Raw genomic sequence first — 25,596 nt, 5'->3', positions numbered from 1 at the left:
GTAGTCGTATTTGAATAAAGTCTTTTGTGTTGTTAATGTTTATCTGTCTTTTGTAGTTAAGTGGGTAACTACAATACAAACAACAATTTTTGCAAATAGACTTGAATAGCATTTATTTATCATTGGGTTCCTCTTCACCATGCAGGAACGAAAATAATATTGATTTCCGTATAGTCACACTGCTTCATAATAGTTTTATTTTACAGAAGCTGTGAAGTTTTTGCGAGTACCTGCATCTACTGCCATGCCTATACCTCTCGCTCATGTCATGTCACAGCTTTGGATACGTCCTGTTGATCAACGTTACTTATATTGCACTCGTCCAATCATATGGAATCATGTGAGCAAACCAGGGGAAGTTGTTACAGAACATCGACAGTGTCTCAGTAGCAGAGATCTTTGTTACAGGTTGGTATTCAAAAACATAATGACATTTTGAATAGTATTTGTAGATGGTATTCTTAACCACTTGTAATTTTCTTTGTAACAGATTTTGTGTGGCAGTGCATCGGGACAATTATCCTGTTGAAAAACCACTGGCAAGAAGTACGTGGTTGCAACCAGGGCATACTATAACATTGTTCAGCCCTCTCTGCATAACCAACTTACTGCCATATGACCTTCACTTCAGTGTGTCAAAAGACCAAAAATTTGAGGGACATGTTCGTCCAGCAGAGTCATTTAGTTTACATCAGGTAAAGGATGATGCTATTTTGACTTTCAAAAGAGTTGCTGATGTTCAAGAATAATATTCAGGAAGTTTCAATGAAACTAAATAACCTCAAATTTTTAAGATGTAAGCAGTGTGGTTAACAGAATGCATATGTATTAATCCCCTGCCAAGAGGATAACACTATTTTTGTGCATACTGTTCTAATGATGAACAAAGTCATCTTCATCTGGTGCAGCAGGTGCTGATCTCGAACGTACTCTTGCTGTAGTGGCCCCTTACAGTCTGGTTTGAGCCCATCAGGGAGTGCATTTAAAATCGCTATTTGCAACATGTTACAAACAGATCAGCTGTTCAACTGTCAACGTGCAGTCATCAACCCAGGCATATGTTATAACTTAAACCTCCATACTTCCTTTTAAGCAGACTACCAGATAAAATTGAGATGAATTTTGCTTTAGTCTGATGTACTAAATTGCTAGATTTCTAAACATATTTTATTTTATGTTGTTGTGAGAGTTTTTTTATTTATTTTTGTGCTTGGTGTGTATATATTTTACAGTTTATTACTTACCTGAGACAGAATGTGGTGTTCACAGGAAGTCCACATATACTGTTCTGCTACTAGCACTACTGAAGTGATCTAGTCATTTCTTCTCTATGACTCGTGGTCTGGTTGTTGCCATTGTGGTATGTGACTATGGATCCAAATTTTATCATATGTGGTTATGTATGGGAAAATCCTTTTGTCCTTATTTTAAGCTAAACCTCTTTAAGCAAAAGGTGTGAATAATATTTTTGTGATCTTCATTAGAGTGATGAGGGAGCCAGTTTACACAATGGTTCTTGTAATAGTGTTCATTCTAGGCAAAATGTGTTTATCATTATTTGTGTTACTGAGGCAAGTTTTGAGTGTAATAGCCATCATAGCGATCGATAAAAGCTTGAATGGTACATCTATTTGCGTGTGTATTTCTTCATGGTTTCTGGTTAATTAATTCATAACATAATGGTTGAGTGGTTTTTGTTCTCGCATTCTGCCATTGTTTTTAATTACTGGATAGTTTTGACAAGGGCTTCCTGTGTCCATGCCAGTAGCTTTTAAAGTTCAGTGTAAGACCTGTTCACAATGTGAGATATTCTGATTTGATCCACTCATGTTGAAGGTTCACATAGTATTTGTCCCCCTTTCCACTAAACTTGATTGATGTGTGTACATGTGTGTGTGTTTTACAAAGCTTGAAAGTCCTAATAATTGCATTAAACCTCCATTTCCCTTTTTAGTGTTTTCAGTCCAAAGTTCATAAATCAGATTTGCATATATTTCTTCATGGAGGAAGCTTGAGGTTTTTGCAACCTTAATTTTTCCATATAGGTATCAGAACAGGATAAAACACTTTCAAATTTTTTTAACAGTTCATTCATTAAATCATTAAGCTGTAGGAAAATATGCTCCTTTTATAGAGGTCAAAATGTGTTGCATATATATATTCGATGCCAAAATCTCTTCATTTACAGGTAGACACAGAGGCTGCAGTGGAAATAAATTTCAGGTTGGAAAATTTTCCAGGAATTGGTACATTGATAATTCCATCAGGAAGTAGCTCTTTTAGTGGACGTGTTCGGGTTCAGGACCTCCAAGGGCGAAGACTGTATCTTCAGATTTCAGTGAATGTACGAAGAGGTACAGGATACAAGGTACGTCACAGAATCAGATCCTTATATTTATAATCAGCATGAATATTTGCTGTCACAGTATACCACCTTGACAGTCCACTATTACCTTTCTTCATTGTCATTGGAAGCATGGTAGTGACTGAAGAAAACATTAACAGTACAGATTCTCTAAGCTCTGTAAATAAACATTTATTGTTGCACTGAAACTTCCAGGATGAAAGCAAAAAACAAAAATCATTATGATCTTGACATTCAGTACAATTCAACCATAATCAGGGGAAGACTTTTTTTGTATTACGTCTGTATTATTAGGCAACATTATACATATGATACATAAGCACAGAATACTACACTGCACAAATGCAAATCAAATGTGAAATGGGAGACAAAGTGGGGCTTTATATATGTATTGAGAAGAATCTTGTTAAAGATCTCAGTTGTCTTGTGTTTCATAGGTGTTTTTTTCCTCCTCCTCCTCCTCCTCCTCCTTTTCCTCAGAGTATTCTCTGGTTGTTCAGCTAAATGTGTGTATGTTCCATGTAAAATGTTCAAATAACTTCTATTTTCTATTTTGTAAATAATTAAATGATTATTACTTATACTACTGTGATGTGCTTATTTTCCCTAAAGGAAAAGGTTGTTTTCACGTCCATTATTGTGGTCTTTGTATTGACTTTCCAACCCATTTGATGTAAAGCATCTTATGACACTTCTTAGGGAAAGTATCTTCTGTGCTGTAACATTCGTTAAACCCAAGTTGAATAAATAACCCAATTCTTGCATCGATAAAGCAGGCGACAAAAGACAAACCATCAGTTTAGTAATATAAAAAATTTTCTATCTCGATTGCTAAGTATCTTTGTAATAACTAATTTCAGTGCCTTATGCACCATCATCAGTTATAAAACGCTTGGTTATGAAACACATGTTAGTGTGAAATGCAATACTATAAGCAATAGTTGGTTGCTTATGATACTGCAGTTAAATTTTTCCTGCCTGGAAGAACATACATGGACAGCACACATTTTAGTTATGGGTGGTGTGAGCTATATAAAATACATCTTTATTAACCTACCCACAATTCAACTGTGTATAAGTGCATCAGTAATGTTGTTATATATCATCGTTGAGGATTCATCTGCAAATGTGGCAGTGAAAGTCATAGCTGTTCTCTCTTGTGGCACAATGAAGTGTACAACCAAAATACCTTTGACTCTCGCCCATTAGTAACAGATCTGGAAAATAAACACACAACCGTAGATAATGACAACTTTTGAAATCCAGAAATAATCTTAGACATTTCGATATGTATTTAGGGAGCATTATAGCTCTCTTGGGGTGAAAAGTATTGCTCAGGGAAAAGAAATGTGATTGATCTACTATCTGAATGGTGTGTCGGAAATGTTCTTAATCTGTTGCCTTGCAAAACACCTGTATTTTATCAAAAATGCCAAATGTGCCCAATGTATACCATACAGTTTGGGTCATTTAGCTTTATCGGTTGACAATCGGCAAAGGTACTGGGCTTCATTTGAACACCAGATGATTCTGAGCCAGATAAGTTGACTGTATTGCTACCAAAACAGGACTTACTCTGAATGTCGTATGTGCCACAAGGTGTATGGTGTGGGGAACCTAACATGACACATCATCTCATACTACAGGCTATTATGCTCTGCAGTGGACTACAGATATCTTCTTTTTGGAAACACCCCACAATACATGTTTCAGAGATAGTGGTTACTGTACTGTCATCCCAGTGAAAGAATTCCTACCCCAGTCAGACAATATGAGCAACCTATTACCCACATCCAACTTTGTATGTCAACTTCTTTTTTTGTCAGTTCATACACCAACTTGATTAATGCCATATAAATGCACCCCCGAGATCTCACCAAGTTTGAAGCAGTCCAAATATAACCAAAGTCCACACAGTAGATGAGCTCACAGATTCACATACAGCAAGTTATATAAACGAGTAAGTAGTAAAAATGCAACTGAGAATTGGCAGTAGCAGGTAATGTTTCATGCCTTGAAGGTAACCAGTGGGTAGACCCCAGCGATAAGTGGTTGCTGTGCCGATGAGAGGTACACAAAAATATTCCTGAGGCACCATTGGGAGGTTGCTGTGTGTTGTCATCCGAGTCTGCGTTAGATGTCATCTGTTTGTGTGTTGGGGATTTTAATCTCTCCTTCCTGTAAATAGCTCGTATGGTGGTAGTAGCTCAGTTTGTGACGGGACTGCCATAGAAGGGAGAATTCACAGAAGGGCCCCTCTGGCCATCCATTTGAGCGCACTTCATTATCAGTTGAAGCAGCGAGTCACCTGGACAATTTGATACAGTGTAATCAGAAAATTATGAAGTTTATTTTGCAGACCTTATGTTTCAGAGCAGATTGTGTAATGATAAATTCTGCGAAAAAGTTTGCAGTGCTGTAACTTGTTGGGTCTTTCTAGCAAAAAGGTGTGTGGATCAAACAGAGCAGAGAGTGGTTAGTCATGTGTTCTCGGGTGTACATCAGAGTTCAACAACTTATACAGTCATCAAAATATTGTGGATAAACCAAACAAAGGAAAATACTGGATAAAATAAAGACAATCTGACGAAAAGTATACAATATAGTACCATATAGAGGAGGTGCGTCTCAGACAGGCACTACAGAAAGAATGCTATACATTTGAGCTTTTGACCAAAAGGGCTTCTTCCAAAGTAGAAAATGCATACACATTCACACAAGCACAACTCACACCCACATGACTAATGCCTCTGGCCACTGAGGCCCAAGAGTCTGCCTTCAGTGCCCAGAGATAATGGCCATGTATGTGTGAGTTGTGCTTGCATGAATGTATGTGTGTTTTCTATTTTAGAAGAACACTTCTTGGCCAAAAGCCCAGATGTATAGCAGTCTTTTTGTTGTGTCTGTCGGTGACTTAACATCTCCTCTAAATGGAGAGTAGCAGTGTATCCTGGTCATAATATTGTCATTATTATGCACAAAATTTTTTCAGCAACTTGCCTCTGCATACAGAAGCACATCATTAGTCAGTCAAGTTAAGAAAACATGGGCGATTAAAACAAAGAGTGGTTTGTGATCAGTGATAAGATGAAACTGAACTCCATAAAAATAGATGTGGAATTTCTTAATGCAAACATAATCAAAGGTGCCTCGCCAGTGTGTGAATAGCTAGCTTGTGCCACCATGATGTGTTTTTGAGGCAAAGGCAGATTGTTACTGAGTGCTGTCAACATTTTTGTGAGAGTATAATGCCAGTGCTGCACTGCAAAGCTTCAATAATAACAAGATGGTTGCTGGACGCATAAGTAATAAAAAAAAGAGCAGGATTTTAAGATGTAGTTGTGATGTTTTGACAACTTTTTCACAATTGCACTATCATTTGAATTTGCCACTTTTATTGTGAAGTCAGATTCTCCACAGAATTGGTCATGACAGAAGCATCTGGAAAACACTCATTAGAGGAAGAGAGAGGGCATGTTAAGACGTCACTTAATAACTTCATGATACTAGAGGGAGCTAGAGAGGCCACAATTTTAGAAGAATAGAGAGAGAGAGAGAGAGAGAGAGAGAGAGAGAGAGAGACTGTTTAAAGAAAACTAAATTTGTTTTGTTATTAAAATAAACTTCCTGTAATAATTTGATTTTCAACAAATGAGTGTAACTCCTTGCATTTAAGTGGTGCAGACAGTTCATGTGCAGCTTATATATGCTGCTTCATAGGACTGAGGATTTTACTACTCAGAATATGACCTAAATGATCCACACTCATGTATGTTAAAGAAGGTTGTGAGATTCAGTAACATTACCCCCTTGTAGATATAATATCATCTAAATAATTAGGACAGTATGAAACCATTGGCAGAATTGTTGAAGGTGATTCACTGGCTACCCCAAAGAGGATGTAGTTGTACTCACGCAAGCCAGAAGGATTACTGATTACCATGAGTTTCTTTGAGTCTTCATCTTAGGCAAACTGCAGATAGTTGTTGGCCAAGCAAAGCCTTTAGATAGTAACCTCATGAGAGCTTAGCCATCATTAGGGAAGGCATCAATCTCAAATAGTGACTGAGCAGTAGCTTTAAAGTCATCTTTCTACCTGTCTTAAGAACGATGACCATAGGCTTAACCCACTGGCTGGATGCTATGGGAATGATGATTTTCTGCATTTGGAGGTACAGGAGTCAGTATCTACTTCCAGCTGAGAATGCAAATGAAATGGGGTGTATTAGAGAAAAAGGTGGTGTAGCTTGTTTAGCCTTGATTCAGGCAAAATATGCCCTTTAATATAACTGGATAGATAAAAAATCCACTCTCAAGCAGTGACTGGCACTTGACGAGTAGATTTTTTTTTATTTATCCTATTACATCATATTTTTAAAAAATTGACTTTTCTCCTTAAAATATGCTCTTTGTATGAGTTGCTCAAGCCATTAAATGCATTACCATCTAACAAGAAATTTACTGGAACTTGAATGTGAAATATGTAGCAGGAAAATTTGTCCAGTTCAAAACTCGTGTATACTAGTGGAATACCCCATTAACCTTTTTGTATGTTAATAATTAATGAAAATCACCTCAACTGTATTTTTACACTTTTATTGTGTTATGACCGGTTTTGTTTCTTTGAACATTTTCAGGTTGCCGACTTGTGTTGAAGTCAGTAAATAGATGGTCTGGTTGTCATATATAATGTTAAATACAACATTCCAGAACTTTGATCATAAACATGCTGCCAACCACTTGGCAGAAGTGTGGCGAAACCAGCACGGCATGCTGTGTACAGCAATGGAAGCAGAATGTTTACAATCAGTTTCTTGTATGTTGTTTTTAACATTGCATTATACAACCAGGCCATCTACATAAAAATCCAAGCCCTATCCATAGCTACTGGCATACGAGTGTGCCACTGTGTGCTCATCACAGTGCTATGGATTTCCTCTACATGGAGAAATAAGTTTGAGTGAGGGTATAATCCATCATCTGTCCCAGGAATGAAGTACTAGATTTCAGTTGGTAGGAAATTTAAAGACATAGTTCTTGATTGTGCAGAGGATTGGACATGGGTAATGGATGTGTACGTAAAAGAAGAGAACCAGACATTTATGGGGTAGTAAGGAGACATGATTGAGCGAAAGGTAGCGCTAGTATTACTGTTACATGAACATACACACATTGAAAAGTTTTTGCATAACCTCAGTTCCGGAAGTTCCAGAACCAGTACAGAAAATTGGAATAGAGATCATCATAAACATCATTTCCACCCTTTTTATTGCTCACGAAAACCACACATTGCCTGCTGTACCATCATACAGCGAGAGCTTCAGAGGTAGTGGCCCAGATTGCTGTACACACTGGTATCTCTAATACACAGTAGCACATCGTCTTGCATTAATGCATGTCTGTATTTGTCATGGCAAACTATCCATAAGTTCATCAAGGCACTGGGTACTGTTGGTCCAGATTGTCCCACTCCTCAATTCGGTGTAGATACCTCAGAGCAGTCAGTGGGTCACGTTGTCCATAAACAGCCCTTTTCAATCTATCACAGGCATGTTCGATAAGGTTCGTGTCTGGAGAACATGCTGGCCACTATAGTCATGCGATGTTGTTATTGTGAAGGAAGTAATTCACAAGACATGCATGATGGGGGCGCGAATTGTCATCCATGAAGACAAATGCCTAGCCAGTATGCTGCTGATGTGATTGCACTATCGGTCGGAGGATGGCATTCATGTATCGTACAGCCATTGTGGCGCCTTCCATGACCACCAGCGGTGTATGTCAGCCCCACATAATGCCACCCGAAAACAGCAGGGAACCTCCTCGTTGCTGCACTCACTGGACAGTGTGTCTAAGGCGATCAGCCTGACCAGGTTGCCTTCAAACATGTCCCCGACGATTGTCTGGTTGAAGGCATATGCAACACCCATCAGGGAAGAGAAAGTGATGCCATTCCTGAGCGGTCCATTCGGCGTGTTGTTGGGCCCATCTGTACAGTGCTGCCTGGTGTTGTGGTGCAAAGATGGACTTCACCATGGACATTGGGAGTGAAGTTGCGCATCATGCAGCCTATTGCGCACAGTTTGAGTGGTAACACGACGTCCCGTGGCTGCATGAAAATCATTATTCAACAAGGTGGCATTGCTGTCAGGGTTCCTCCGAGCCATAATCCGTAGGTAGCAGTCATTCACTGCAATAGTAGTCCTTGGGCAGCCTGAGAAGCATGTCATCGACAGTTGCTGCCTCTCTGTATCTCCTCCATGTCCGAACAATATCGCTTTGGTTCAATCCGAGACGCCTGGACTCTTCCCTTGTTGAGAGCTCTTCCTGATGTGATCGAACTGCGGTTGGCCATGTAGGCTTGGTTGAACTACAGACAACATGAGCCTGTACCTCCTTCCTGGTGGAATGACTGGAACTGATCGGCTGTCAGACCCCCTCCGCATAATAGGCACTGCACAGGCATGGTTGTTTACATCTTTGGACAGGTTTAGTGACACCTCTGAACAGTCAAAGGGACTGTGTCTGTGATACAATACCCACAGTCAATGTCTGTCTTCAGGAGTCCTGGGAACTAGGGTGATGTAAAACTTTTTTTGATGTGTGTATTATGACAGCTGGATCATATTCAGTTGGCAAGCACTAGATGTTGGCATCAAGAAGAGATTCAGAGACTTACGACTGTCACTGTAATTGATGTGTGACGTAGTTTTGTTGCCCATTGGCAACCAGCAGCACTGCTTGCCACTTATTTCTTTACATTGTTGCATTCTTACAACCTATACTTTTATGCTGCTTGATACTTGATATCTGAGAACTCTCTGGATTCCAGTTACATTTACATTCCAGATTATATTTAGAGGTAATCACCATGAAAATAATTCTGGCTTCTGGTTTTTTAATGATAACTGTTATCATACTGTTGAAAAACCTAAACGACATAGTTGTCTTACCTGCATACTCGTGTACTGCCATGGCAAGGTATTTTTTGGGCAATAAAAAAGTTGGTGTCAGAAACAGCAAAAATGACAATAAGCCTGACCTTTCTCAATTCAAGTGCACTTGGTGAAAATAGTATCAGTACAGTGAACTTTAGTGGAACTTTTCACTTAGCACATCTCCTGCAGTCCTCCATTTCTTCAAGGAATAAGAACCATACTACGAACAGCATGTGCAGAAGTAGACAGAAATGTTCTTCTAGCAGATCACACTAAAGCAGCATTGCCTTGCCATTTTCCATGTTCTTGCCTCTAAATGAGAAAATGGATGACTGAGGCATATATCAGTATCACCTACATTTACGGCCTTGCCACAGTTGAACACTACCTTCCTCAATGCACAATGGATTCCAACCCTACAATCTCTTTCCTGGTCACCACAACCAAATATATCCTCACCCACAATTACTTCTCCTTCGAAGGCATAAACAAACTTGGTGTACAGCTATGGGCACTGTACTATGTCAACTTATTCATGGGCCATCTAGAGCAATGCGTCCTGAACACCCAGAATCCCAAACCCCCTCACCTGGTTCTGATTCATTGATGACATCTTTGTGATCTGGATCGAGAATAGGGACTCCCTGTCCACATTCCTCCAGAACCTCAACACCTTGTCCCCCATTTGCTGCACCTGGTCCTTCTCAACCCAACAAACCACCTTCCTCAATGTTGACCTCCACTTCAAATATGGCTACATCAGTACTTCTGTTCATATGAAACCTATTAACTACGAGCAACACCCCTACTTCAACAGCTGCCACCCATTCTGTACAAAGAAGCCCCTTCCATACAACCTAGCCATCTTTCGCCATAAGATTAGTTGAGATTAGATTAGATTCAGCTTTCATTCTGTAGACTTTTTTTTTTAAAAAAAGAGAGATGATTGTCATGGGTGTGGAACATATCAAAAAGTATAACATAAAAACATAAAACATTTGAATATAGTACTTACTACCCTGATCATATGTCAGGAGATTGTCGAAATAGGTGAATACAATGCAGTAAATGGGAAAAGGTAATACTTACAGAATTAACATGCTGTCAGAATGAAACACTGTTAGGCTCTATTAATAAATCATACACAAAATACCTAATCTTGACTGTTGTGGCCAAGTGCTGTCAAAACTGAAATCTAACAGATATTATGGCTTAACACTCTCTGTTGAGATATTCATCTATGAAATAGAAGGAGTTGCCTATCAAAAAGTCTTTCAAACTCTGTTTAAACCATGCTTTATCTGAAACCAAGTTTTTAATGGTTGCTGGCAATTTATTGAAAATGTTTGTTTCTGACTATTGGACCCCTTTTTGGGCCAAGGTAAGTGATTTTAGGTCTTTATGTAGATTGTTCTTATTCATATTATTGATACTATGTATTGAGCTATTGGTGGGAAATAGAAATGTATCACTTAAGGAACAAATATACTGAGAAGCAGTGGTTAGAATACCAAGTTTCCTGAACGGGTTTCTACACGATGTTCTTGAATTTACAACACAAATGATTCTTATCACATGCTTTTGCACCCCAAAAAACCTTTGGTCGGTTTGATGAGTTTGCCCAGAATATGATCCCATCTGAAGTAATAGAATGAAAATAAGCAAAGTATGCAGGATTTTTTATATTTATACCTCCTACATCTGACATCATTCTCACGGCAAATAGACTTCTTTAGGCACTTAAGCAGTTCTGTGATATGCCCTTTCCAACTGAATTTATTATCAAGTTGTAATCTGAGAAATTTAACACTGTCATCCTCTTCGATCTGCATGTCTTTGTATGTTATACACATGCCGAAAGGAAATCTCCTACAGGTTCTGAACTGCAGATAGGGGTCTTCTCAAAGTTTAGTGACAGTGAATTAGCTTTAAACCACTTATTAATGTCAGTGAAAATTTGATTAGCAGCTGTTTGTAAACCTGTTCTTGACTTCCTACTTATTGCAATGTTTCTATCATCTGCAAACAAAACAAACTTAGCATCTGGCAATGTAACGGATGAGAGGTCATTAATGTACACAAGAAAAAGCAATGGACCCTTAAGGAACACCACATGTAATTAATTCCCAGTCAGATGAAGACTGACAGCTTACTGCACAGGTATTTTGCAATGACACCCTTTGTTTTCTGTTAGACAGATAAGACTCAAACCATTTCACAGCATTGCTGGTGACACCATAATATTCTAATTTACTTAAGAGAATGCTGTGGTTCACACAGTCAAAGGCTTTTGACAGGTCACAGAAAATGCCAGTAGCCTCTAATTTATTATCTAATGGATTAAGTACATTCTCACTATAAGTGTAAACATCTTTCTCTATATCAGAACCCTTAAGAAATCCAAACTCTGACTTGGACAATATATTTTTTGCAGTCAGATGCTTAAGGATGCTTGAACACAACCTTTTCAAATATTTTTGAGAAAGCCAGCAAAAGTGAAATTGGTCGATAGTTTGATGGTATCTCTTTATCCCCCTTCTTGTAAAGAGGCTTAACTTCAGCATATTTTAGCCAGTCTGGAAATGTTCTCATACCCACTGGAATATTTAGATTTTAAAGATTTTATGATGGATGCTACTTCTTTGGGAGCCGTGAGAGTCATTTCCATTTTACTGAAGTTATTTTTAAATTCTGGTCTCAGATACTCCATTGCACTGTTCACAGAACCTGATAACCCCATGCTGTCAGTAACAGAAATGAAATACTTGTTTAAGGGGTTTGCAACACTACCTGTACTTGTTACCAATGTCTCATTTATTTTGAGAGCTATCTGTTCCTCTTCCTTTTTGGCCCCACCTGTCTCCGTCTTCACTATATCCCATACAGTTTTTATTTAGTTGCCTGATGCAATTATCCTTTTTCTCATAATAAAGCTGCTTCGATTTCTGGATTACTTGCTTCTGTATTTTGCCATATTCTTTGTAATGCATTACAATTGTAACATCAGAGCTGTTCCTAGGTAGTTGATACAGTCTACTTTTTGTCCCACATGATATCTTTATTCCTTGTGTAATCCACGGTTTATTTTTTGACTTCTGTGTGATTTGAGTTAGCTTTAGAGGAAAACAGTTTTCAAAAGTGAAAGTAACTTTATTAATGAATGCTTTGTATTTTCCATTTGAGTCAGAAGTATTGTAAACATCTATCCAGTTCATGTCTCTGAGCAATTTTTGACTTATTTATTATCCTGCTGTACTCAGATTTAATAGATTTTTTTATCCTGACAAGTTTCAACATTTAACACAAGATGCTGCATGTCATGATCAAATAGCCCATTTACTATTGGTTTTGTGACATGACTTTTTCCCCTAGATTTGTCTACAAAGATGTTATCAATAGCAGCCTCAGAGCATTTACATATCGTAGTAGCAAAGTTCACAGTAGGAACTAAATTGAATGATAGTGTTACTGACTGCAATAATTGTTCGCTGACAGGGCTTTTCAATAAATCCACATTGTTTTTTACCATCAGATGGGACAGCAGAGCTTCCAGATTTTTTATGAAAAGGTTAAAATTTCCTGAAGGTGATCTGTATATGCACCTATTATTATAAAGGACTTATTATGAAATACAACTTCCATTATGTAATACAACTTCCATTGCACAAGCTTCTAAATGCTTCTCTGAACAAAATTTATTAATATAAATATTCTTGAAATTGAAGCAGTTTCTGACAAATATGGCAGCTCCTCCTTTCTCCGTATTTTCTCTACAGAAATATAGAAGCTAACGTGAATCCATAACATTTAACGTATCTATACCAGTGGTCACATGATATTCAGAGATGTAGATTATATCAACTGGTTTGCTCAACTCTAATTCTTCAACACAAATAAGCAACTCATTAAGCTTACCCCTTAGTCCTCGGATATTCTGATGCAATAACGATAACTAATTTTGTGCACTGGCTGAATGACAACTGGATGAACGTAATTTTCCTGCCAGTTTTTGATTATCTCTAGTTTCAATCAGAGGCTGTCAGCATGAATTGTGTACATTAAAATTTGCTTTCTGGTTGCCTGCTTCATCAATGTGAATGTCATTTTCAGCCTGTCTCTGAACATCTTTTGTTTCTGCCCTCTCTACCCTAAAAAACTGCTAATCTGTCACTTGTAACCACTGGTACTCTACCCCTTGTGACAGTGCCCCCCCCCCCCCCCCCCCCAAGTTATTCACATCTGTAGTTACAAGCAATCCAGCTTGAAGGTCTCACTGATGCCTCCACAGACCATAATTACTCTCCCAACCTTGTACAAAAACAAGTCACCTGTGTCTTATCTTTCCAATCATCCAACATCTCCCAAAGACCCAATGTCCAGCTACAGAGGAACATTCCCCTTGTAACTCAGTACATCCAGGACTGAAGCAACTGAATCATATTCTCTGTCAGGGTTTCAACTACCTCTCATCGTGCTTTTAAATGAGAAATGCCTTACCTACTATCCTTACCACCTCTCTCACAGTTTTACTCCACTGCCCACTGAACCTACACAATATCCTCATCCATCCCTACACAATTCCTGCTCCCATCCCCTTGCCTTATGGCTCATATCCCTGTAATAGGCCTAGATGCAAGACCTGTCCTGTACATCCTCCCACCACCGTCTACTCCAGTCCGGTCACAAACACCACCTATTCTGTCAAAGGCAGAGCTACTTGGGAAACCAGTCATGTGATCTACAAGTTAAACTGCAACCACTGTACCTCATTCTATGGACATGACAACATGGAGGATGTCATGTTGGGCTGCATGCCCAGCAACAGAAAGATCCACTTGTTTCTTGGCCACAGTTTGTCGGTGGCCATTCATGTGGACAGACAGCCTGTTGGTTGTCATGTCCACATAGAATGCAGCATTGTGGGCAGCACAACCAACAAGCTGTCTCTCCACTTGAATGGGCACCGACAAATTGTGGCCAAGAAAAGCTGGACCACCCTATTGCCGAACACGCCGTCCAATGTGACGTTCTTCATTTCAAAGACTGCTTCACAGCCTGTGCCATCTGGATCCTTCCCATTAACACCAGCTTTTCTGAACTGCACAGATGGGAACTCACCCTGCAATATATGCTACATCGAGTTGCCTAGCCCCTCATGCACTGCTTCTCGCACTCTGGTTTCAGCTGACAGCGACTGTGATCTTGTGTATGTGAGTTGCATTTGCATGCGTGTGCGTGTGTGTGTTTATTTTTGACAAAGGCCTTGTTGGCCAAAAGCTTACTTTCCGACAGTCTTTTTGTTGTACTTACCTGCTACTCAGCATCTCCACTATATGGTGACTAGCAACTACCCTTTTCATAATATTGTTATTTTTACTTGTTTTTCGCATTATTAAAGTATATTTAGAACATAAAAAGTAGATAAATTCCTGATTTTTATCATCTAAACATCTGAGCCCCAATTATGGACTGTCTGGAGTAGTCCCTCATAGCCATATCAAATCTTAAACCCAAAATCTAACCCAAGGTAACTGATGCTATGATCATGAACTGGATTTGGGCAAGACACTATTCCCTTAACACTTCCTGATCCCATCTGTTTCACCTGCACCTTTTTGGTTCTACAACCTACCTTCCTAGCCACCGATCTTTACTTGATTGATGGCTGGATAAAAATGTCTATTCATATCAAACCTACAGTTCTCACTATAATATAGTATACCATTACTTCCACACCAAAGATTCTCTGCTTTACAGTCTTGCTGTCTGTAGATGGCTTGTCTGCACTGATTGGCAGTCCTTATCCCAGCATGCTTAAGACATTGCCAAGATCGTCACAGCCATGCACGGTGATTCAGACCTGGTCTACGAACAAATATCTTATATCCTCCCATTCTCCTAATACTAAACAATAATAATTACCAATTGCAAAAGAATACCCTCTTTCACCTTACCTCTTACTGTGCCTTGTGCCCAGTTTGTCCTACCCCATCAGAGGCAGAGCCACTTCTGAAAGCAGCTACTGTGTACTAACTCTATTGCATCTCCTTCACACCTTTTTATGTGCAAAAACTGCTAATTAGCTCTCCACTTGCATTAATTGCCACCATATTGAGATGAAGGAGATATATAACTGCTCAGTGACAGATAATATTGCTGAGCAAAAACATGGTTGACTTAAATGATTGTGTAAACTTTCTCTCTAACATATTCTTTGGTAAGGCAGTACCTTTGGACATTGTCTCTTCGTCATTCCACTCCAATTGGTGTAGCGGTTTCCACAGGACGATCAGGGACTTTGATGTAATTTACTATGAACAATCACTCATTTCCAGTGAGCATTGGTAAAGTTTCACGGTCATTAATTCAGTACTTCCGGAAATACAGTGCAGCTATCTACAGTCCACCTGTGCATTTTCAACAGCTTTGAGTCATGTCATCTCTGGTAACCTTTTCTTGAAGTAAAAAGAAAATTAGGTCACCTTGCACAACTTTTTGCGCTGTCTTAAGCAAAATTATGAAAAAAGACTTCATCTGTGATTTGCTTATGGATAATTTGCAGCAGATTCTGCTGAAAAAAATAGTGACTTGAAAAAAAATCTGATGTTTAGCTTTTAATTGTTTGCAAAATTAGGGCAAAGTTGACGATTTTTCTAAGAACACCAAAAGTGGCTATTTTTGCCCTGCATTTATAAAAAAGAGTCTTCTGCGAACTATGTTAAGTTATTTTCATTAGAAAGACAATGTTCTAAATGCTAAACCACCTAAAAATTATATTTGGTTTTGCTGTGTGAGCATATATAAGCCACTAATAAAATATGACCGGGTAGAGCTGCATTGAAAATGGTATTCAAATTAAATCTAACATCTTTTATTATGTTATACAATAATTGTTTAGTACTCTGTGGGGAAGGCAGTATTAAAAATTTTGATGTCTAGCAAGTGATATAAAGTCCATGTGACTCGAAGAAGAAGAAGAAGAAGAAGAAGAAGAAGAAGAAGTAAAAGCCCTCAGGGAAATCTTTGTTTTTAACCTAGCACTGAAATTAAATTTTATTGCGTTTTATAAATCACAAACTTGAAAATACTTAGTATTTAAAAGTGTATTAATTATATGAATATTATTCCATATAAATTATCTTTGTTTAAAAACTGCAGTTAAACTATTGCTTATGGCTAGTACATCTCAGCTGAAGAGGAAAGAAAGAAAGTCATTATTGAGTTTTAAAAACGCCTTCCTTTAATGGCGTCCAGCCCAAATGCTGTATCATTTCAGTGACACTCTCTCCCATATTTTGCGATAATACAAAAAGTACTTTTTCGATGTACTCCATCAGTCCTATCTGGTAAGGATCCCACACTGCGTAACAGTATTCTAAGAAGAGGACGGACAAGTGTAGTGTAGGCAGTCTCTTTAGTAGATCTGTTACATTTTCTAAGTATCCTGGCAATAAAACACAGTCTTTGGTTAGCCTTCCCCACAACATTTTCTGTGTGTTCCTTCCAATTTAAGTTGTTCGTAATTGCAATTCCTAGGTATTTAGTTGACTGATTTATCTTGTAACCAAAGTTTAACGGATTCCTTTTAGCACTCATATGGATGATCTCACACTTTTCGTTATTTAGGGTCAACTGCCAATTTTCACACAATTCAGATATCTCTCCTAAATCATTTTACAGTTTGTTTTGATCTTCTGATGACTTTATTAGTTGATAAATGACAGTGTCATCTGAAAACAATCTAAGATGGTAGCTCAGATTGTCTCCCAAATCATTTATATAGATAAGGAACAGTGAAGGGCCTATAACACTACCTTGTGGAATACTAGAAGTCACTTCTGTTTTACTCTATGACTTTCCGTCAGTTACTACGAACTGTGACCTCACTGACAGGAAGTCAAAAATCCAGGCACATAACTGAGACCATATTCCATAAGCATGCATTTTTACTATAAGTCGCTTGTGTGGTACAGTGTCAAAAGCCTACTGGAAATTCAGCAATACGGAATTAATCTGAAATCCCTTGTCAATAGCATTCAACACTTCATGTGAATAAAGAGCTAGTTGTGTTTCACAGGAATAACGTTTTCTAAACCCATGTTGACTGTGTGTCAATAGACTGTTTTCTTCGAGGTAATTCATAATGTTCGAACACAGTATATGTTCCAGAATCCTGATGCATATCAATGTTAATGATATGGCCCTGTAATTAAGTGGATTACTCCTACTACCTTTATTGAATATTGGTGTGACCTGTGCAACTTTCAAGTCTTTGGGTACAGATCTTTTGTGAGCGAACAGTTGTATATGATTGTCAAGTATGGAGCTAATGCATCAGCATAATCTGAAAGGAACCTAACTGGTATACAGTCTGGACCAGAAGACTTGCTTTTATTAAGTGATTTAAGTTGCTTCACTACTCTGAGGATATTTACTTCTATGTTACTCATGTTGGCAGCTGTTCTTAATTCAGATTCTGGAATATTTACTTCTTTTTTTGTGAAGGCATTTTGGAAGGCTGTGTTTAGTAACTCTGCTTTGGCAGCACTGTCTTCAACAGTATCTCCATTGCTATTGCACAGAGAAGGCATTGATTGTTTCTTGCCACTAACATACTTCACATACGACCAGAATCTCTTTGGATTTTCTGTCAGGTTTCGAGACAAAGTTTCGTTGTGAAAACTGTTATAAGCACCTTCTTCCTCTCAATTTGTAAACTATTGGAAAGCAGTAGGAGAATGACATTTTATATGCTACGACCTTGTATTGGTAAGTTATTACATGCAAACTTTCAAGTGTATCCCACAATTACTTCCAGAGATGTCAGAAGCTAATTGTCACATTATTTCGGGCATCTATTTTTTCGGCTGTCTTTGCTTCAAATTATTCATATGCAAATCATTGAGGAACTAATTTTTTATGATTTCTCTTAAGAGAGTGCAAAATGTTATGTTTCCTTTCATCCTTCCTTTCATTTGCCTTTTCCTTGTTTACCACACTCTCTACACTATACAACTTGTCATCTGGTTGGACTGCACAGTCTGGACCAATGTAACCTAATTACGCTCCCCCCTTTCTCTCTCTCTCTCTCTCTCTCTCTCTCTCTCTCTCTCTCTCTCTCTCTCTCTCTGTGTGTGTGTGTGTGTGTGTGTGTGTGTGTGTGTGTGATAAAGTTTTTGTTTATATACCTAGCCGCTGAGCAACATCTCACTTTATAGTAACTAATTGATTATGTGTATCCCAGCCAACATTTTCCAATATTGTATTCAGTTAAGACTAACAGTCATTATATTATCAATAGCTTGGCAATTTAAACTCAATTAATAGCTCTCTGTTTATACAGTTCAAACAAACATTTACATATGTGCCATCCTATTTCATAGGTTTGTTGCTTCATATAGTTTGAATGTAATATTGATATACACATGCCATTTGTCAGTTTTTATCTTAAGACATATATGCCTCAAAATCCTACATCTGATTGGCTACACTTGGTTAAGGTCAAAGTAGTAATGTGAAATGGGAGTTATTCAGACCTGAGAATGATGTACATAAATAATCTAAAATGTGTCTGTTCCACAACAAAGCCAAGAAAAATGATCTAAAGGAAATTATTTGGGAGACTGTGGTGATGGAAAAAGATATGGAAGAAACTGTTCATATAGTTTAACTTTTCACATGAATTACCCTCACTACTGTAAATGCTAAAAATCCAGTATAAAGATATTTGGTGAATTTTCCTTGAAATGGCATACTTTACTTTCTTTTTTAGGTTTCTGTATCAGTACCTTTCTGGATCTACAATAGAACTGGTCTCCCTCTAGTATTTCGACAGGAAGGAGTTGCAACAGACACAGCTGGGCAATTTGATGAGCACGAAATGGCACGCATGGTGGCACCACTTATGTTTTCCTTTGCAGATCATGAAACTACTCCAACAGTTGTTGCAAGGATTGGCAATAAAGTACACCCAGAAGGAATTCCACATGTAAGCAGAATTTACATTTTGTCACTGAAAATGTTTGTTTTGATGAAAAAGAATTCATATAAAAGCAATCACAAGTTCTTATAACTTTCCAGTATATTGCTGAATCTTGAGCAATGAATTTTCTTTTTTATTATGTCATTTATTTTACAGTGGTGCAATCACTTCCACCTTCAGAAAGGCCTACAAGTGCGCAGACTGAGAGTTGCTCTGAGAAGCAACAGCCCAGATCTTGTGTATTTAATTGGTATCGAAGTTCGCCCTGGTCGTGGCCGTCACAGAGTTACACACATAGTTACTTTATCTCCAAGATACCAACTTCACAATATGTCAAGTCATCATCTCCTTTTTGCCCAAAAATGCTTCACAGGTGGTACGGTAGGTACCAATTAAGATGTTGTCAGTAAATTGATATCTATGGTGCCAAAATAACTGCTACCATGTGTTAACATACATATGCCTTGTCATAGTTTTTGGAAATACTTAAATACTGTGTTACAGAACGGTGATGCATTTACAAATATAGCCCTGTGCTGATGAACACAACCCAAGACTACTAACTGAACAAGGTGCTACAGTGGCTAAAGCTGTGGCGTCATTTAGAAGGAATTGTATTAAAATCACTGTGTAGCTGGATTTTTTCCATATCTCCTTAAACTGCTTAAGACAAATGCAGTGATGGTTTATTTCAAAAAGATGTGTTCAATTTCTTTCCACATCCTTGTCGAAACCGATTCTTTGTTCCATACCTAAAGACCTCATTCTCTTATATCTTATATGTATATATTTATGCTTTAAACATCATGAATGTTCACTTCTTCCTTTCTAATTTTTTTTCTTTATAAGAGGACTAGCTCTTTCACAAGTCTGTGATTATTGTGATATCTAATTATGCCTGTTACAATTTTGTTCAGGCGTTGTTTTTAAAATAGTAAGCTTTCAGTCACAATACTGTTAATCAGAAAAGGGACAACTAAATATCCAAGTGCTAGACTTGAGTAATAAAGTTAATGTGCTTCATTGTTTATATTGGATGGGATAATTAAGAGGCACCATAGCTAAAATTATGGTGATTTAGGACTAGAGAAATATTTTGATTGTGTGAAGTTGAGTATGATGTTTTCAGCTTATTTGTATTTGTTGAGGCTTCAACTATTGTGTTCTTGTTTTCTGGTTTCAGAAAGGAAATGCTACTATCAAAAAGCAAAAATGTACAAAAATGAACCATTGTTCACTGTTTCTTAGTTGTGTAATAAGTGAGGAACATAGAAAGTGATACAAAAGTTTAATGTAGGACAGAATTGTAGAGGAAGACTGCAACATTGGTATCATCTCTGATAGCAGAATGCATTAAAGCACTTGCTGCTGTTACATGGTGATGTGCACCGGCAGCAGATTGAATCTGACTCATGGCATAATGATAGGGGCTGGTGTGCTGGCCACCATGGCTGTAGTTTTTAGGTGGTTTTCCACATCCTCCTAGGTAAATACTGGGCTGGTTCCCATGTCCTGCTTCAGATACATGATGCACAAACATTGAAAAATGTTGTCACATTTGACCACATCGTTACACTGTATGCAGGCAGAAGGGAAACACAGATTGTTCCCACAGAGAGAGAGAGAGAGAGAGAGAGAGAAGAGTGGCAACCTCATCACAATAACAGGTCTCTCCGTGAAATTGGTGAAGCACTGTACGTGTCCCGACCCGGCACTGGCTGGATTGATGGAAAGGAACAAATGCAACAGTGGTACATTGTCCCACTGGAATTATCATTAGGGCTTACATAAAGAAACCCGTGGAAGTGAATAGATTAGTTAGCTGTCCATGAAGACATACAGGCTGAAGGAAGAAGGTGTATTTTTCGGAATTAAAAATGTTTGCAAGATTCAATAGAAATGGTATGCAGGGGCTGTGCTGTTTATAAAGCAGATAGACAAAAGACAATGACAGCAGCACAGATGTGCATAATTCACTTGCAAAGTTAAGAATTGAGAGAGAGGGAGAGAGAGAGAGAGAGAGAGAGAAAGTACTTATCTTTAATCTAGTGTTTCTAGACTATGATGTGTTGCATAGGACGTGTAGCAACAGCAGTAATCATGTGGACTGGTGGAAGCCAACATGCAGCTGAGTTAGTTACCGCCTTGAAATGAAGTCCATGAGGAAATAGGGAACTTATAACTAACTTCCCCAAAAGGGAAGAAAATTAATATACAGGCTGTATTGTTGAAAGCAGACAGTAAATTCCACAACCTTAAGGGTCACAACACCGAAAGTTTGTGTCTAGAAAAGATCCTTAAGATGATGGTCATTCAAATGTATGTATTCCTGGGAGTGAAGGATTATTTTGAATGAATCCATAGAAATTACAGCAATTACTTCTCGAATCATAGTTTTCAACTTAGAGGTTGTCATTGGGCAAGTGGTGTATACTTTGTGCATTTGAAATAGCCCCACAAAGAAGCATTTCACACTGACAAATGTGGTGGTCTTGGGGCCAATGAATGTAGCCATGTTGTGAAAACATGTGCTTAATGAAGACCTGTCAAACAGTTTCACTTCCTGTATTACTTGAATTGGATAAAAGTGGAACTTCAAATCACTGTGGAATATACAATAGATGATTGTTCTTTTTAGTTTCTTTGCTGATCACAGTGGTTTCCTTCCAGTTCATGCTAATAGTCCTTCAATATTTTCTGGGATTTTATAAGTGCACTGACCACCATGTGGTTCTTTTTTAGAGCTGAACATGCCTCCTCTAAATTCTCAACCCTTGTCTTCATGTGGTAAGATGGAATGTGACTGTGATGCTTAAATTTTAATGATTTGGAATTCTGTTTGAGCAGTTATCTGACTGCCACTATTCTTGTGAAATGCCTTCATGGCAAATGTACATTGTGTTAACCTGTTCACTGTTTTGTGATGGACTTATTAAATGATAAGGAGCTTGGCACAGAGAAAGGCCACTCCCCTTTTTCTACTAACTCCTAGGGTTCCCACTACTACTTTCAGATTTCCCTTTTCCAGTGCCACACTGAATTTGTGATGGGGCTTCAAAAATAAAGTGTCTCGCTTTAACACAGCTCTGCAACAAATGTGACACTTCAGAAAAGAATTCATGTTCTGGATTTCTTGCAGAGACTGTTCTACTGTGATATGGATAACAGATTCTTCTCAGTGTGGGAGTGAGATGTACTCCAAAGTGGAAGTTTGTGGAACAGTGCGATCCTTGTGCCAAAATGTCTAAACTGCACGTAGATTCACTGTGAAATTCTGGTGTTATATGGGCCAAATTCAGTGTCATGTCCATCAGTTATGAAATGATGCCAAAAATGTGACAAAGGCCACAAGAGGTGGGTTATGTTGATTGGGAATGAAGTCCATCAACATTGGCCACAGACAACGATTGCAGGCAACCAAGGAACTGATTTGCAGTTCGCGCAGATTTCCCAATTATGAAGACATTCACAAAGTGGTTCTCAAATGACTCAGTGACCAAGGAGCAGATTTCTATTGTCATGGAACTGAATGATTGGGAGGACATTCTGAACTGTTGTGTACAAGGATTTAGGGACTATATTGAAAAGTAGTGTCATGTATCCATGTCACTTTGAAGTGTATTGCAGCATTCGATAAAAGTTACTTTGCTTGCCATAATAATGCATAACTCACTTTTGGAAGTCCCCCTTATATCTTTACTGTATTCCAGAACTGCTCAACAACATTAAAAAGAATAATATCAGTTTCTGTATAGTTTGGAAGCTATTGTCACTCATAGAAAAAATACAGAGCATGTATATTGTCTTCTTTGGTAATTAGGTGTGCTAAATCATGTAAATGAAGTTTTAAACTCTGGTTCAGAAAACCAACAAATATTATTCTATACTTCAGTGATACAACCTGTTTCTATAATAAAAGCAGAATTCAGCATATTTGTTGCCAATGAAAGTTGTTTTTTGTAGTGTGCCTTAGTTTCTTCCCAGTGGGCAAACATGTCTTAAATAATAAAATGACTAGTTGTTATCAACAATAACTATTTCAAAACTGGATACAGCCTCTGCAAAACGAAAATACATCATAACTCAAGTTAATTTTCATGTAATCAAAATAGTGCTAACTTAAACTAATATTGTGTACATGCTGAACTGACATTCGGCAGGATGATGGTTCAATCCCGCATCCAGCATCCAGATTTACGTTTTCCCTGATTTCTGTACATTCCTCCAAGCAGATGCTGGGATAGTTCCTTCGAAAGGGCACAGTCGATTCCCTTCCTTCCTTGAACTAACATCCTTGCTGTTGATAATATCTTGCAGGCATAAACATAACAATATGGCTGTTTGACTGTTACAACAGTCCTTGCACAACATATAAACTGAAAGAAGTGCCTTAGAGCCATGCTTTGACCTTGCTTTGTATTCACAGTACAGAAACACTATAACATTTGCCTTGATTTGGAAGTATAGGACACCACATCTCATTATTTCATAACTTACACTTTTTATGGAAATTGTTGTGATGACTGAATCACATTTAGTACTAAAAGGATTAACTTGTTCATAAAGGTATTTTCCTAGCCTGAAAGTAAATACCTACTGATGCTGGCTCTCGTAAAGTGTGGAATCTGTGTACTTTATTCCTTTCCCTTCCAGATACAGATTGTAAGTCGTATAGGAATAAGAACTGTAGCATAAAATAGAATGCAACTCATTTTCTGCAACAAGTTTTCATTGATAGAAGTAGTGGCAGAAGGACTAAACTGAATTCTTTACAGTTATAACTACTTTAAACATCAATATAAAAAGTTTGATATCTGTAACTTGGATACTGTAAACTGTGTGTTTCAGTTGAATAGAAATGTTTGTATTAGTATTTCAGTGCTCCTCCAAGTTTTTAGGTTGTTTTAGTACCCTCAGCACAAATTCTGATTGCAGAAAACTATGATGAAATTATTAGTAATTCTTATATTTTATTTTTTGGTTACTGTTATCCTTGTAGTATAATTAAAACAACAGGATATTGGGCTAATTGAAACATTTCTTCGTCTTCTCACTTGTGATTGGCACTGATAGTTCCTCCTTTTCTTTTAGACTGATCCTGGAGCTGAAGCAACTTACCTGAGGACTGTGCCTGATTGCAATTTAGCATGGCATTGGCCTCGGCTCGACAAAGACCAGTTACTTTGTGTTCGTTTACCTAATGTTTCAGGCTCTTTGTGGTCTGGAGGATTCCAGATAGATATCAGTTATTCTCTGCATGTAAATATAAGGTATAAAATGTGAAAATGTGATTTATACCCATTTTGTTCCAAGTAACTTAAGCCTGTAGTTATTGCAATTTATTTTTTCAGAGATGTAAGCAGTAAAATGTACCTGCTGCGTGTGGAAGTAGTTTTGAAAGGTGCCACATACTGTGTTGTATTCACAGATGCTGATACAATGCCTCCACCAATACGCATTGACAATTTGTCAGAGGTATCCATGCAGTTTTATCAGGTTTGTATCAGACTATTTCCAAATCTATTTATTTCCTATTTTGACATCTCTTATAAAATTCTGCGCAGTGTCTTCTGGTAACACACAAGACTTAGGGCTGAGAGAGAAGTGAACAGTTGATAGTATAACTTGAACTCATCTGTCATTTGTTTCTCATAGGAACAAAGTCATTACTTCATGCAGGTTGGTCCTCTTACTAATAATCTGCCATATGTAGCAGATTTGTAGCTGGTTGTGATAAAACTGAGCTACAGTATTGTATGGAAAGTTCTGGTTGAAAACTATGAGTTATTTACGAATAAAGGAGACTACTCACCGAAAGGCAGAAGTGCTCTTTTGTCGATAGGCGCACAAGCAAAATGTATGGAGTTATGCTACCTTTAAAAATGTATTTCCTGTATCTAGATGTAGGAAACACACACACACACACGCACGCACGCGCGCGCGCGCCCACACACACACACACACACACACACACACACACACACACACACACACACACTCTCTCTCTCTCTCTCTCACTCACTCACTCACTCACTCTCTCTCTCACACTCACACTCTCACTCGCTCACTCACTACTCATAGGCACATGCTTGTCTCCCTACATTGTGCTCAGTTAACTGCCCGCTCTTTATTGTCCCATGGTGACTGTACTGGGGGGAGGTGTGGGTATGGGGTAGTGTGGGGTGACGGATGGAGAGAGGTGGGAGGCAGGGAGGGGATTGGAGGGAAATGTGTATTGGCTTGTGGGAGAGTGTGGAGATGCCTGTGGGCTAGCTACGGGTGCAGACAGAGGGGGCAGGTGGCATACCGCT

General features: G+C 38.3%; 1 protein-coding gene across 1 annotated transcript in view; it reads left to right on the top strand.

Moving 5' to 3' along the window:
* The window catches only part of LOC126474166 (intermembrane lipid transfer protein VPS13D), a 525,388-nt gene that overhangs the window by 357,257 nt on the left and 142,535 nt on the right, over window positions 1–25,596 (top strand). Inside the window, exons 46-52 of the mRNA XM_050101624.1 lie at window positions 207–408; window positions 491–695; window positions 2,189–2,368; window positions 19,076–19,291; window positions 19,442–19,666; window positions 24,377–24,555; window positions 24,637–24,781. Of these exons, the coding sequence (XP_049957581.1) occupies window positions 207–408; window positions 491–695; window positions 2,189–2,368; window positions 19,076–19,291; window positions 19,442–19,666; window positions 24,377–24,555; window positions 24,637–24,781 (1,352 nt within the window). The remainder of the gene's footprint in view (window positions 1–206; window positions 409–490; window positions 696–2,188; window positions 2,369–19,075; window positions 19,292–19,441; window positions 19,667–24,376; window positions 24,556–24,636; window positions 24,782–25,596) is intronic.

Source organism: Schistocerca serialis, chromosome 4 (assembly GCF_023864345.2).
Source record: "Schistocerca serialis cubense isolate TAMUIC-IGC-003099 chromosome 4, iqSchSeri2.2, whole genome shotgun sequence".
NCBI lineage: Eukaryota > Metazoa > Arthropoda > Insecta > Orthoptera > Acrididae > Schistocerca > Schistocerca serialis.
This window is presented reverse-complemented; position numbering and strand designations above follow the sequence as displayed.